This window comes from Prionailurus viverrinus, chromosome E1 (assembly GCF_022837055.1).
Source record: "Prionailurus viverrinus isolate Anna chromosome E1, UM_Priviv_1.0, whole genome shotgun sequence".
NCBI lineage: Eukaryota > Metazoa > Chordata > Mammalia > Carnivora > Felidae > Prionailurus > Prionailurus viverrinus.
The window spans coordinates 20,547,458-20,562,218 of record NC_062574.1 but is presented as its reverse complement, the minus strand read 5'-3'; the positions used below and the strand labels follow the sequence as shown (position 1 = coordinate 20,562,218).

General features: G+C 42.3%; 1 protein-coding gene across 1 annotated transcript in view; it reads left to right on the top strand.

Annotated features, from left to right (window-relative positions):
* Positions 1 to 14,761, top strand: part of MYO1D (myosin ID) — a 358,631-nt gene that overhangs the window by 118,346 nt on the left and 225,524 nt on the right. The window contains exons 12-14 of the mRNA XM_047833109.1: positions 1,660 to 1,730; positions 5,124 to 5,198; positions 11,352 to 11,484. Of these exons, the coding sequence (XP_047689065.1) occupies positions 1,660 to 1,730; positions 5,124 to 5,198; positions 11,352 to 11,484 (279 nt within the window). The remainder of the gene's footprint in view (positions 1 to 1,659; positions 1,731 to 5,123; positions 5,199 to 11,351; positions 11,485 to 14,761) is intronic.

The following is a 14,761-nucleotide window of genomic DNA, read 5'->3' as shown; positions in this document are numbered from 1 at the left end:
GGATATTTTCATCACTATGAACCTTTTCTTTAAATAATGCTATACTGCTGTATGCTAAGCCAGGTATTATCATTTGCTATTGGTTACATGTTATCTTGAGTTATGGGCGTGTTAAATAAGTTTCTGCCTTGTATTTATTTATGGGGCTGAATTGTTTTTTAGACGTTAAAGTTATGGAGACAGATAAATGATCCAATAAACCATGAAATTACTGTTTAAAGTATTGTTAAATGATAACTTCTTTTCAGAAAGAAAAAGCTAAAATCTTCTGTGTTCAGATCGGTTGAGACTTTGCAGTATCCAAATGTGAGAATACTCAGCGTAGGCATCTCCTGGGTCCTTTTCCATGAGGAGTTTTATAAATAAAAGGGTTTTGTAAAATGGTTAATGAGAGACAGAAGGAAAGAGGAATTCAATTTTTTGGAGATCCCTCTGTATGTTATGTATGTTATGTTGGTCTCCATATCTCATTTCACCTTTAGGACAACTCTCTGATAGAAATAATTATTAAAATTGAAATGAAATTAAAAATTTATAAAGTATTAAGTTTAAAAAGTTAAGTTAAAAACAGAACCAAGATTTGAACCTCGGAAACCTGACTCTCATTTCCTGGAATTATTCACTTGTCTAACTAATAAACTAATTATTCCTTTACTAGTCCAGTTATCAATATAGAAGCCACCATACTGAAACTTAAGTTTTTGTACGTAAGTGCACTCAGTGCTTTATGGATTCTTGGATGTCTGCTTTAGAACCTGTAGGATGTCAAGTGATCCTTCACAGGGCAGACAAAGAAGTCTGGGTGTTACTATAACAAGGAAAATTACAGAAAGCAGTGGAGACCACCAGGCTATATAAAAACTGCCTGTCCGGAACGTATTCCTCTTCCATGAGAAAGAGCTGCAGGAGGCTGATCTTCTTTGAAATGATGGACCTGAACTTGAGTCCCAGCTTAGCAAAAGACAGGTTAGCCAGGCCGTTGTGTACGTGGAGAGCACAGACATTACGTCTGGTCCCAAGAATCATCAGAGCTACCACTTACAAGCCATGTGACTTGGGCCTTAGTATGTAAAAGAGAGCTCATAATACTTAACTTACTTTATCAGTTGTGAGGACTGACTGAGACATGTGCACTTAGCAGACAGCAAGCCTTCAGTGTGGTGCTCCTTGAGTGGAGTGTGGAAGAGAAAGAGACTCCAGATAGGCTGGGCCGCACCCAGGCAGCAGCCAAGATTTTAGCACTTCTCTCCCAGGGACTTGGACTTCTTCCATTTTCCAGCTCTTCCCTCCCCTTGCCACTATCCTTCTCTGCATCCAGCTAATGGGAGGAGAAAAGGAAGTGCAGAAAGGATCACCCACTTCTTACCAGATTTGGCCTGACATAACCACACTTCCTTTCCACTCACCGTCCATTGTCCAGCACCTAGTCACTTGGCCATATCCAGCTGTAAGGGTGGCTGGGAAATGAAGTCCAGCTGTGTGGATTTCCGGTGTAAGCTTGAAGGTTTTGCCATATAAGCCTCACGTGGTGGGGCATTATCTCATTCATAATGGTATCATGATTTGTGACACTATCATCATCTTATATGAAATTGGAGTATATTTTTAGGAAAGTGAAAATAGCCGTTTTCAAAATAATCTCCTTATTGATTTTCTTAGCTCTGCGCCTCAGACAAAATCCTGGAGTTTGATCGAGACTTTCGAATTCGACATTACGCGGGTGATGTTGTGTGAGTATCTTACTTTGGTACCTAACACGATGACTGGCATGCAACTTCATTTTAGAAAATATAACCAGAGAAAATAAAAACTGTTTTCCTATTTATTTGCATTTTTCCACCATTTCATAGGCCAGTATATTTTCATCTCCTCACTTTAAAAAAAGGGCATAGCTTCATTCATTCCTTGTTTTTCAGCCATTTCTTGAACACACACTATGGCGGCCATGCACATAGTGTGGCCACTATGGCATAGATGCCACTCACATTAGCTGATGGATAAATAAATTGTGGAAGAATGTTAAGAACATATAGAAAGATGGGTAAGATGGGTCTTTTTCTGGAGAAGCTAACAGTTCAGTGGTGGGTGTAGCAGATACATAAGTCACTCTAATGAATGAGAAGGGTCAAACTAGAGATGTGCAAGGCATTATGGAAACATTGAACAGAAGTCATTAGCCCAGGGCAAGGAGTATAGAGGGGTTTTGGGGGAGGAAGTGTATCCAAGCTGAATCCTAAAAGTGAGAGGCTTAGGGAAAAGATGAAGGGAGGAGGGAGGAGGGAGGGCATTCCAGAGCCGAGAGCCACCACTGTGTGTGAAGAACTACAAGCAGTTGGGTAACTACAGGAAAATTAGTTTTGCCATATTACTTTTCAAATGTTAATTGAAAAAGTAAAATTCTCATAAGCCAGTTTTTCTGGTCACAATGTAAGAAAAGTAGACATTGATAAGAAAATATGACTAAAAATATAACCACCTTAGCATTTGTGTTCCCTGGGGCTACTATAAAAAAACAAGTGGCTTAACAAGAGAGAAATCCATTCTTATTTCAAAGGCCAGAAGTTGAACTCCAGGTGTCCACAGGGCCATATGCCAGGGGTTCTGGGGGAGGATTGTTCCTCACCTCTGCCAGCTTCTAGTAGCTTGTGGCTACATGTCTCCAATCTCTGCCTCTGTGGTCACAATGCTGCCTTCTCTTCAGTGTGTCTGTGTTAAATCTCCCTCGGCCTCTATCTTAAAACTACAATTGTGATGGCATTTAGGGCCCACCTGGGTAATACAGGATACACTTCTCCTCTCAAGATCCTTAGCATCATCACACCTTTTGTTGTGTAAGGTCACATTCACAGAATCCAGGGAATTTGACAAAGATGTCTTGGGGTGGGGGGGTTGCAGTTCTTCAGCCTACTACACTTAGGATGGTTTGTCCACTGAACACTGCCTCTTATCTTATTATTGTTTAAAGTTTCCTCTTTTCCTTTGTCCTTCTTTTATACGTTAGGAGTTCTATTCATCAAACCCATTACAGGAAGAGATTACACAACAGAAAGGCAAATGATCATCTCTACAAATGCTGAAAAGACATTTGAAGGGATTTTAATAGCTGTTCCTGATTTAAATTAAAACTGAATCATAAAATAATATGGCTCAAGATTATCACCCCATCTGTCAAACTAGCCATTAGTGCTGGAATAGCACCATATTCCACTTTTTCTGGTCCTGTTCCCAGGTTCCAGAATACTAAGAGGGAGGATCCAGCGCGGTGCAGACATCTCCCGCTGAAAATGCAGGCCTCACTTACAGGACACTTTCATACAGTTCAGAAGCATAAAAGCAGAGCTGGTCAGAGGCCATAGAGACCAGCCAGCCCGTCCCCTTTGTTTTACAGATTAAAAGACTTATGTAAAGTCTTGACTTATGTAAAGTCTTTACTTATGTAAATTTTTACCCAAGGTCACATTGCAAGTTTCTGGAATAGCTGAGACTGTAGCTAGGTTTCCAGACTCCTAGTCCTGGATGCTAGCTGACCCTTTTGAGGGATATCCAATGCCTCAGACTTCCCCTTCTCTCTTTCAGCCCTTCAGTCCCTTTCTAGATTCTTAGTGGATATCTCCTTTGTGCACAGTGTATTATAAGGTGTGCTCTCGGCTCACGAAGAGCTTCCCATGTAAGATGCATATGTACATATATGGTTGTGTGTGTGTTTATTTATACCCATAAATATGCATGTACATATATATCCACACATTTACATGCATACCTCAGGACAATAAAAGATGGTCTAAAATAATCACCACATGACTAATAACAGTATTGTCAGAATTTAGAATAAGCACATGATGTAGTATTTCTGTGTGATAAACCCAGGAAGGCTGATGGTAGCTAGTCCATAGATTCTAGGAATTATTTTTAAAGGGAGAAGTGGGAAGGGTGCTAGAAATATTCAGGAAATAGTAACTAGGTCCATTTAAGTGGACTGTATCCTTTTTGTAGCATAGAGAAGTAGAAATGTCTGGAAAAGTAGATTGAGATCAAATCGTAATGAGAACTTAAAGGCCAAAATAAGGACTATGAAGTTTGAATGTTACAGGTTAGACAATAGGTAAAGAGTCAGGTGGCTTCAAGGTTTCAGTCAAAAGTGACTTGAAGGTCTTAGGAAACAGATCTAGGATGTGGGAGGCAAGGAAGTCGTTTTGGACCTGGTGACCTTGAAGCTCCTGTGGGCTGTGCAGCCTGAAGGAATCTTCTTAGAGAATCAAATATGTGAGGTGAGAACATCAGCGAGGGGTCTGGGTTAGACATCTGAGAATTATCTACACTGATCTGATTGTTAAGGACAGGCAACAAGGTAGAGCCGTTGGGAGCAGGTGCATCTAGAGTTCCTGTTTGCCTCACACCTGAGCCTCTGTCCTTGTCACCCTGAGTCCTCCATTACTTTCCTGCCCCCAGCACCACCTTTGCTGCCCCTGGAGTCCACACCTGCCCCTGTAACAGAGCAGCTCCGATCCCTCCTTCATCACCAACTCAAGTTTATGTGGGCACTCAGCACCTGACACTGTCCCTCCTGGTTTTCTCTCAAGCACTCCATGCATGTGCCTGCTCCTCCCCCTTCATTTGATCTGCTTCCCTGTGTGATCTCCCTTCCTCTTTCCCCTCTGCTTATCTAAATCTTACCGTCCTTTGCAGTTCTCCTTGGATTCTTTTATCCCACCCTGAATACACTGAGAGAACCTTAGGCAAGTCACTTGACCTCCCTACGAAGAGACTAGTAGTTCCTGTCTGTTGCTGTTTTGCTTTGATCTTAGGAGTGCTGGATGATAAACACAGCTATCTTTTTGAGAGTCCCCTTCTTGAGGTAAGCAGTAAACAAGCAGTAGAAAATGGCAGTCTTAATCATAATGATTGATGTTTGCTCTCCTTTTGAGGAATAAAAACAATATGCCCTCTACTTAGTAGGTAAATTTGGAATTTTTAAACACAGAACAAAATGGACAGTATCAGCTCCACAGATGATTGCTTGCATCATTAACACTGGAAAGGCCTGTAGATTTGTAGAAAAGCTTAAATGTGGCTATTGCTTAGTGAATAATGCATGTTTTCTGTGTTTTTTTTCCCTCTATTAGCTATTCAGTCGTTGGATTTATTGACAAAAATAAAGACACTTTGTTTCAAGATTTCAAGCGCCTCATGTATAACAGGTAGGATTGAAATTTTATTAACTATCTTTCCATTAAGCTCTTTGACATATATATTGCATAATACATATGCACATGATTACTTTTATGTGACAGTTTTAAGAGCTTCTGGCAAACTTTCTAGTTCTATTTGATCATATGAATGAAATAATATATTACTTTGTGATTATGGGATCTATCAATTTAGGGCAAGGCCCTGCTGCTGATATCATTTTCCTTGATTTCCCTTGGGTTGCCTCAGTTTTTCTGTTCACTACTACCATCCTTCTGGCACCCCTCCCGGTGTCCCCGAAGTAGGCCAGTGGCAGATTCCCATGGTAATGCTTTTGCCTCCAACTAAGAGACCACTTTTTTTTTTTTTAATTTTTTTTTTTCAACGTTTATTTACTTTTGGGACAGAGAGAGACAGAGCATGAACGGGGGAGGGGCAGAGAGAGAGGGAGACACAGAATCGGAAACAGGCTCCAGGCTCTGAGCCATCAGCCCAGAGCCCGACGCGGGGCTCGAACTCACGGACCGCGAGATCGTGACCTGGCTGAAGTCGGACGCTTAACCGACTGCGCCACTCAGGCGCCCCAAGAGACCACTTTTAACATCAGCGTGGCATCTGATGTCAGTGTTGACAGAATCTGAGTGGACAGAACCTTTTCACAATCCAAGAAAATGTGGAAAAGATGTGGTTAAGTAAAACCAGGCAAAGGATAGTAAGTTCAAACCCTGTAGGAATGCTTTGGAAAGAGGGCCATAAAGAAGACATTCTTAGCCAGTTTCTTCTTTGGGACTAGAGATACGTGTAGTCACTCATATACTAAATCTGCATAGTCAGTTGGTCGGGAGATCATCAAAAATGTGTTGCACACCTATGAGCCATACATTCTTCTATATCCTGAAATCCAGCTGAGAAAAAATTTAGGCTATTGCCCCACCCTCACGAACCTTCTACTCCAGTGGAGGTGACCACTTATGCAACAAAATAAGTAACTTTCTGGTAGTGGCAAGTTGCCGTGAAGAAAAATAAAGTAGGTAGGAGATTGAAGGTTATAGACAAGGAGGGTCAAGGGAGGCATTATCGAGAAGGGTGGTCAGAAAAGGCTTCTTAAAAGAGGTGACTTTTGGGACACCTGGGTGGCTCAGTCAGTTAAGTGTCCATCTCTGGATTTTGGTTCAGGTCATGATCTCACGGTTCATGAGATTGAGCCCTGTGTTGGGTTCTCCACTGACAACACAGAACCTACTTGGGATTCTTTCTCTCCCTCTCTGTCTCTGCCCCTACCCCACTCGTGTGTGCGCGCGCTCTTTCTCTCTCTCTCTCTTTCAAATAAATAAACATTAAAAAAAAAAAGATGTGACTTTTGAGCAGAGACCTGAATGAAGTGAGGGAGTAAGCCATGAACACGTGGCGGAGGAGAGCATTCCAGGCAGAGAGCAGCCAGTGCCAAGGCTCCAAGGTGGGAGTGAGCGTGGGTATCTTGAGAACAGGCTAGTGCTGCTAAAAGCAGAGTGAGAGGTGGGAAGAGTAATACAGAATGAATTTAAGGAGGTTGGCAGGGTGTGGATCAAGAAGAGTCTGTGAGCCAAGGTAAGGATGAAGTATGAAGAGAAGCCATTGGAATTCATGGTAGGGTGCGATTTATATTTTAAAGAACTCACTAGGGCTACTGTGTAAAACACATACTATAAAGGGCAAGAGTAGAAATGAAGAGACCAAATAGACTAGTAATCCAGATGGTAGTAAGAGAGGTGATGAAAAGTGGTCAGAGCGGGTGATACTTTGAAAGTGAGGCCAACAAGATACGCTGATGGATAGGATGTGTGGTGTGAGGGAGAAAAACAGAAATCTGAGACGGTGCCTGAGCACTGGGGGAGGGATGCTTGAGGAGGGACCAGCTGGGTGGGGGAGACCCAGCGTGTTGTCCTGGACATGTTATAATGTTGGGCGCTCGGCTGGAAATGCCAAGCAGGCAATTGTAGGTCCGCATCTGGAACTCGGGGTTAAGGAGGAACTGGAGCTATAAATTCATGGTCCCTAGTCTATTGACAGTATGTAAAGCTGTAAGACTAGATGAGATTAATGAGAGTGAGCACAGATAAATAGAAGAGGTCAAAAAGACTAATCCCTGAGACTCTCCAGCGTTCGGAGTCTAGCAAAAAACAAGGAACTAGCAAAGGAGACAGGGCTGCCAGTGAAGTAGGAGGAAAACCAGAAACCTGGTGTCACAGAGGCCAAGCCAAAAACAAAGTGATTTTCTAAAATATGCATGTATTTATTTTGAGAGAGAGAGCAGGGGAGGGGCAGAGAGAGAGAGAATCCCAAGCAGGCTCCACACCATCAACGCAGATCCCGATGCGGGGTTCGATCCGATGAACCGTGAGGCGATGACCTCACATGAAATCAGGAGCCAGATGCTCAACCGACTGAGCCTCCCAGGCACCCCCCCCCAAAAAAATCATAAACTCTGTGAAATACCGTCAAAAGGGAAATGCTGTGAGGGCCGAGATTAACCATCGGATTTGCTGACATGAAGGTCAGGTGGGCCCTTGACAACACTGGTCTCAGTAGAGTCATGAAAACAAATGTCTGGTTGAGGTGGGCTCCAGAGAATACGGACTATGAGATGTAGAGATGTTGCGTTTAAACGGTTCTTTCAAGAAGTTTTCCTATTAAATGGTACGTCTGTATGGATATTGAAGCCACCAAGTGATGGAGCTGTCAGCACCAGAAAGTTACAGAGACATGGGAATGCAAGAGGGGTCCGTGGAAAAGCTGGTCATGGGGAAAAGGGACTTTCAGAAAGGAGTTCCAATGCTTGAACTTTCAGGTAAGATGCACCCATTTTGAGGGACGAGTGATGGAGTCTGGCGTTGCTCCGTGGAGTAAACGGCCTCAGTCAGCCAAGTGGCAATATCAGCATGTGTTGCCAGGAGAAGGCATCCAGGATATGTAGCAAGAGGCTACAGAAGGTGGCATTCATTACCTTCGTTGTTTTTTTGTTTTTGTTTTTTTATGTTTGTTTATTTTTCACAGAGACAGAGCATGAGCATGAGCATGGGCAGGGGAGGGGCAGAGAGAGAGAGGGAGACACAGAATCCGAAGCAGGCTCCAGGCTCTGAGCTGTCAGCACAGAGCCCGATGCGGGGCTCGAACTCACGAACCGTGAGATCACGGCCTGAGCCAAAGTCAGACCCTCCACTGACTGAGCCATTCAGGCGCCCCAGCCTTCATTACCTTCGTGAATTTTTTCTGGCCCACAGGTCCAGCTCAGTGAGAGGAGCTCCACCTCCTAGTGTTGGGCTCACGTAATCCCAAGCTCACAGGATTCATGTAGAAACAAAGCTGCATGTGGGTTTATTTCCAGTGAAAAATCCGACCATGACATGGAATATTTGCATTGGTATGACAGGCTGTCCTCCCCTGTTGGAAAACCTGCTTGGAAAGTCAAATAGCAGTGAGAATCTAGTTTATTAACTGAAAGTGAAAACTATTACCCGTAGAATCCGTAGTGCTTAGCTGCTTGTGTGTGTAAATGGAGAGGAAGGGAGCCGGCAGGTGGCACGCCAGGTGCACAGACTTCACTCTTGACTTCCTCACTTCTAAGCCATGCAACTTCTGTCTTATCTATTAAGCCTACTGGGTTTCTGGATAAATAAGGTTCCCTTTTAAGAAAAGGGTTCTTTTAGACGTTTGAAAACTGTTTTAATATTACATTCATGACTTACTGGCCTGAAAAGTTCTTTCTCTTTAGAATGATTGTATGGATCGCTTTTGGTTCATTATATATGAATTCAACTATTTAACAATAATCATAATAAACATCTTATTTCCTTCATTTCCAACCTTCTCTCCTCCCTCCATTTACCAAGTAATATGGGAATAATCTCTAAGTATGGCCAACAGTGAGTAAGGTGGAATTTGGGGCAGAAACGCATGGACTCAAAGTCTGCGATCTCCAGTCTTTGGGCTGCGTCAGAATTTTCAAAGCACACATGTTCTACTTTCTGGTAATTCTATCAGTAAGTGTTAGGGAGACACCCAGGCCTCCTCTGAACTAAGGGTTGAAAACCATTGCCTTGAATCCTCTCTGCTAAAGACTAGAATGGAAGATTTCAGGAGAAACAGTACGCCCTTATGCGGTCATTTTGATGGTCAGCGCTCACCGGGAGTCTAGGGACAGGAGCAGGGAGGGGTGAAATGGGGACCCTGAGCCACACACAGATCATAGGGTTATTTTAGCGCCGCTTCTGGTGGTAGTCAGCACCCCCCGCTAGCAGCGGCGAGGGGTGGGAGTGCTGCTCTGTACAGGCCCGGTCAGTCTTCAGCTCTCCCTTTTTCCTCTCTGCTCTCTGGGCACTTATTCTGGCATCTCACACCTGTCATTTCGGGCCTCTGTGTGCAGAAGTTTACTAGGTATTTGGGGAACCACCTCAGTTTTCTCAGTTTTACACCAGGGAAAGAACAGCGGGCAAAGCGATGGCAGTAGTAAACACAGCAGAGAATGTCCTTGCCGAGTCTTTTCTCTCTCTTCTCAGCCCCCAACTAAAAAAAAAAAAAAAAAGATTTCTGACAAATAGCATCGTACGATGACAGGTGGTAGCTACTGGACGTGAGCGTTGCATGACATTTAGAGATGCGGAGTCACCGTTTGTACACCTACAGCCGATGTAACGTCATGTGACAACTGTGCACAAATAGGAAGGAAGAAGGGAGGGAGAAAGGAGGAGAGGAAGGCAGGAAGAAAGAAGTTTCCAGGAAACAACAGTTTGAGTTCCAATTACTTTAAAATCAAAGACACCCAAAATGAAACAGGAAGCAAATCAGAGTTGAGACCACCACGCATGTTGTAAAAAAAGTCTCCACAGAGCTAAATGATGATTTTTACATAATTTTTAGCATTTAAACTGGCCTGAAGTACACCATAGGAATTGGATGGCAACAGTCTTAGTGTCACATCAATAAAATATTGTAACTGCCAGTAAATGAGTGTGCAAATTCAGCTGCAGTGAGGGATTTACTGGAAGGCAATGTAAACATGGTTCTTTTATATTCCTGTCTGCCTTGTTAGAAAGAGCTGGCTTTTTGTCGTGTTATCTGTTCTGTGTGAGTGTTTCTTCTGATGAGAAGCTCCTTTCGTGCCCATGTTTTCTGCCATGCCACATTGAGCATCGTTTTTCACTAGTGGCTTGTCCTCCTCCTGCGGACCACCCAAATCTTTTGATTTTATGTATGTATTTTAAGAGCCGTGTTAACCATTTGAGGGTCCTAGGTAATGATAATGTAGATGTCACTTTAAAGAAGTTTAAAGAATTTTTTTAAGTTTTTTTATTTAAGTAATCTCTGTACCCAACCTGGAGCATGACCTCACAACCCCGAGATCAAGAGTCACATGCTCCACAACTAAGCCAACCAGGTGCCCCAAGAATCTTGTGTTTTTTTTTTTTTTTTAAGTTTATTTATTTATTTGGAGAGCGAGGGAGAGAGGGGCAGGGTGGGCAGAGAGAGGGAGAGAGTGAATCCCAAACAGGCTCTGCACTATCAGCAGAGCCCAACACAGGGCTTGAACCCACAAACCATGAGATCATGGCCTGAGCTGAAACCAAGAGTTGAATACTTAACAAGCTGAGCCACCCAGGTGCCCCAAGAATTTTTTAAATGTAGGATAGTTTGGACACATCTTCTCCATCTGTGATATGGTATCTGCCACTATGCTCTCTCAGCATAATTTTCTGGATGGGATCTTTTTTCCAGGTAGGCTTTGTGACTCCAGTCTGCAGTTCACTTGTGGCTCCAGGGTGCAGTCCACTTGTGGCTCCAGTCTGCACTCCACTATGGCTCCAGGGTGTAGTCCACTCGTGGCTCCAGGGTGTAGTCTACTCGTGGCTCCAGGGTGTAGTCTACTCGTGGCTCCAGGGTGTAGTCTACTCGTGGCTCCAGGGTGCAGTCCACTCGTGGCTCCAGTCTGCAGTCCACTCGTGGCTCCAGGGTGCAGTCCACTCATGGCTCCAGTCTACACTCCACTATGGCTCCAGGGTGTAGTCCACTCGTGGCTCCAGTCTGCAGTCCCCTTGTGGCTCCAGGGTGCAGCCCAGCAGGATTCCTTAGCAGTTTCTATTCAGCTGATTTGAATGTAACATTCTCATTGCTCTTTCTGTGCTTCTCAGTTCAAATCCCGTGCTGAAGAATATGTGGCCCGAAGGCAAACTGAGTATTACAGAGGTGACCAAGCGACCTCTGACCGCTGCCACCTTGTTTAAGAATTCAATGATCGCTTTAGTGGACAACCTTGCATCAAAGGTAATTATTTTCTTTTCTACGTATCCATTTTATCGCCACTTTTGATGGTGGTCAGCACCATTTGCTGTCATTGGTCCCCTCTTGATATATGTTATAGAGAACGTATGATTCGCTTTTTAGGTAATTATGATAAATTGCACTGAACCATATAGATATTTAAAGTGAATGTTGTAATTGAATTCTTATCCCTGTTTTGTTTTTTTTAACATGGCTGGCTGAAATAGTTGTATGCCAGATGAAATGCTTTTCGTTAAATTTGAGTTTTTTATGGTTGTTGACAAGGGGAAACTCTTAGTGAGATCTTTAAAAACTATACATATGTAACTAAAATAGAGTGTGTGCTTAGCAAAATGAGCTTCAGCCCTGTACTGAAGAGAGGGCTTGGCTTAAAAAATAAATAAATCTTGAATTAAACAGTAATATGCCAGGGGCGCCTGGGTGGCTCCATCAGTTGAACGTCTTACTCTTGCTTTCGGCTCAGGCCAGTCTCCTCTCTCTCTGCCCCTACCCTACTCATGCTCTTTCTCTCCCAAAATAAATAAAGATTTTTAAAAAACAGTAATATGCCATCTGTATCTCGTGTCCATATACAAAATGACCAGATAGAGTTTCAAGAGGAAGTTTAGTATTTAAGTATTGTCCTTAAGCTGTTACAAAAGTTGAAATAAAATGTTGTATTACTGACCATTGTTTCTTCTTTTTATTGTTCCTTTCAGGTGTAGTACTGTTTGATAACTTAAGTCTGTTTCTTTCCCCCCATTAAAGAGCAGATTTCTAGCCCAAACTGCTGCTGTTGATAAGTTTGATAAATTAGGCAGCATTCTGGGGCTCATTATTTTTATTCTTTTTTTTTTTTTTTTTTAAATTTCCCTGTTCTGGTGCTTTTCATGTGTTTTTTATTCTTCATTATTATCTTTTTAAAAAAAAAACAACTTCCTTTCTAAGAATTTAAATCTATGCTGTTTCTGGTTACTTCACTGTGGATAAATTAGGCAAATGCACAAGAACACATCTGTTCAGTAGCGTTCTATTCCATTTTGTCAGGTTTCTTTGGCCCCACATGACAACAAATAAGCACAATTTGTTGACTTGTAGAATCAAACCTCCAGAAAGGCAGGGCTGAGGATACCAGGACCGAAGACCAGAACACCATTAGAAGTGTTCCTGTTGTCCCTTAGCTTCTCTGTGCATGTCAGCTCCAACCTGCATCATCCTGCAAGAGGGACGGTGAACCTAGAAGGGAGGCGTTTGACCCAAGAAATGGAGAATACAGAATCTTATAAAACATGCTTATAGAATATGTTATAGTTTATAAAATATATTAGATGTATTTCATTAACTAGAAAAGAGTCACCTTTATTTTCTAAAATTGGTATTTAAATGTGCATTTTTAAAAAACAAAAATTCCAGGGGCACCTGGGTGGCTCAGTTGGTTAAGTGTCTGACTCTTGATTTCAGTTCAGGTCATGATCTCAGGGTCGTGAGATCGAGCTCCATGCCCGGTGTGGAGCCTACTTAGGATTCTCTCTCTCCCCTTCTCTCTGCCCCTCCCCTGATCGCATGCACACTCTCTCTTTCTAAATAAAAATTAAAATTCTAGAACCATCTGTAATTTGTTTCAGGAATTGCATTCAGCTGCTAATAAAAGAGAGATCCCCAAATGAGGGGCTCAAACAAGAGAGACATTTATTTCTCTCTCCTGTAAACAAGGTACAGAAGAAGGTATTCCAGGATGGGTATGGCACCCTTAAGATGGTTAGGGAGCTGGCTCCCTTCTGTCTTTCTGCTCAGCCACACTTGGCACTTGGCGTCCATCCTCCTGGCCCCAGGTGGCAACTGGGGCCTCTGCCCTAAGAGATTTCCTGGGTGCCTCACACAGCATGCTCCTTCCATCTTGTTTGCTATGCCAAGTTTCCAGGGAAGCTGGGAAGTGCATTTTTATTCTGGTCAGCAGTTCACCTAGCTAGAAGTAAGGATTCTGCCTCAGAACAAAAGATGCTGGGTAGGAGGTAGGCAGCGAGCCTGGCAGTCTGTGCTATAGCTTCCCAGTCTGGGTGTTCATGGAGGAGCGGAAATGAGGGAGAGAACAGGGACAAGAAGAGGAATAAAGACATCCTCTCAGCCCAATAGAAGGCAGGAAGGTGGGTGGGAAAGCAACAAAGGAAAACGTTACTTTTAGAAAACACAAAATAAGTGTAAATAATCGGTATTCACCATAAATGTAAATAGACTAAGAAGACTAGACAGATGGAGAATCCAGGCATATGCTTGTCTAGGAGACACCGAAACAGAACAGTATGCAGAACGATGAAAAAGAAAGAGGTGAGCAAGAATGCATCAAGCCCTCCCCCCCCCAAAAAATGATTAAAAGCAACATTAATGTGAAAGAACATAGAATTTAAGACAAAAAGTAGTAATACAGATAAAGAGATCAATAACAATAAATGAAAACACCCAAGACAATAGAGTCATTTTGAACTAGGTACCTACCAATATAGCTGTGATTATCCATAAACTCCATAAAGCAAAAAAAGAACCTGAAAACAATTTTAAAAGGAAAGTTGACAAGTTCACAATCCTTGTGGGAGATTTTAAACCAGCTGTACCAGAAACTGATGTTTCAGGCGGACAAGTAAGAAGGCAGAAGCGTTGAAAACCAAATTTAAACTTTAATGGATCAAAAGAACGCTGCACCCAGGGAATAGGAAATACATATCCCTTTCAAGTATACATAGAACATTTCCAAGAACTGGCCATATACTAGATCACAAAGGAAGTTATAACCATTTAGATATAGTCTCCATCCTCACAGCAAATAAAAATGAAGGGCAGCCTTTATTTATTTATTTTTTAATGTGCTTGGGAACTTGAGGGAAAAATCCTCTCCTAGATAACTCACATATTGATGAGGAAATCACAATGGAAATTATAAAATACATGGACCTACATGATAAAGAATTTATCAAAATCTGTAGAATGCTGCTAAAGTGATCCACTTGTTATATCTTTATTAAAAAAAAAAACAAGATTGAAAGTAAATGAGTTAAGTTCACCTCTCCACTCAAGAAACCAGAAAAAGAATCCCAAAGAAAATCAAAGACAGAAGTAAGAAAATGACTTTTGAAAAGCAAAAATTAAAATTAATAGGTCAAAAAATTAGTCAAATAGACAAACCTTTAATGAAACTGATGAAAAAGCAATATTATGAATGAAAAAAAGGTGTATTCATATAATACAGAGATTTTTATAAGGCATAGAATATTGTGCACAACTCTAT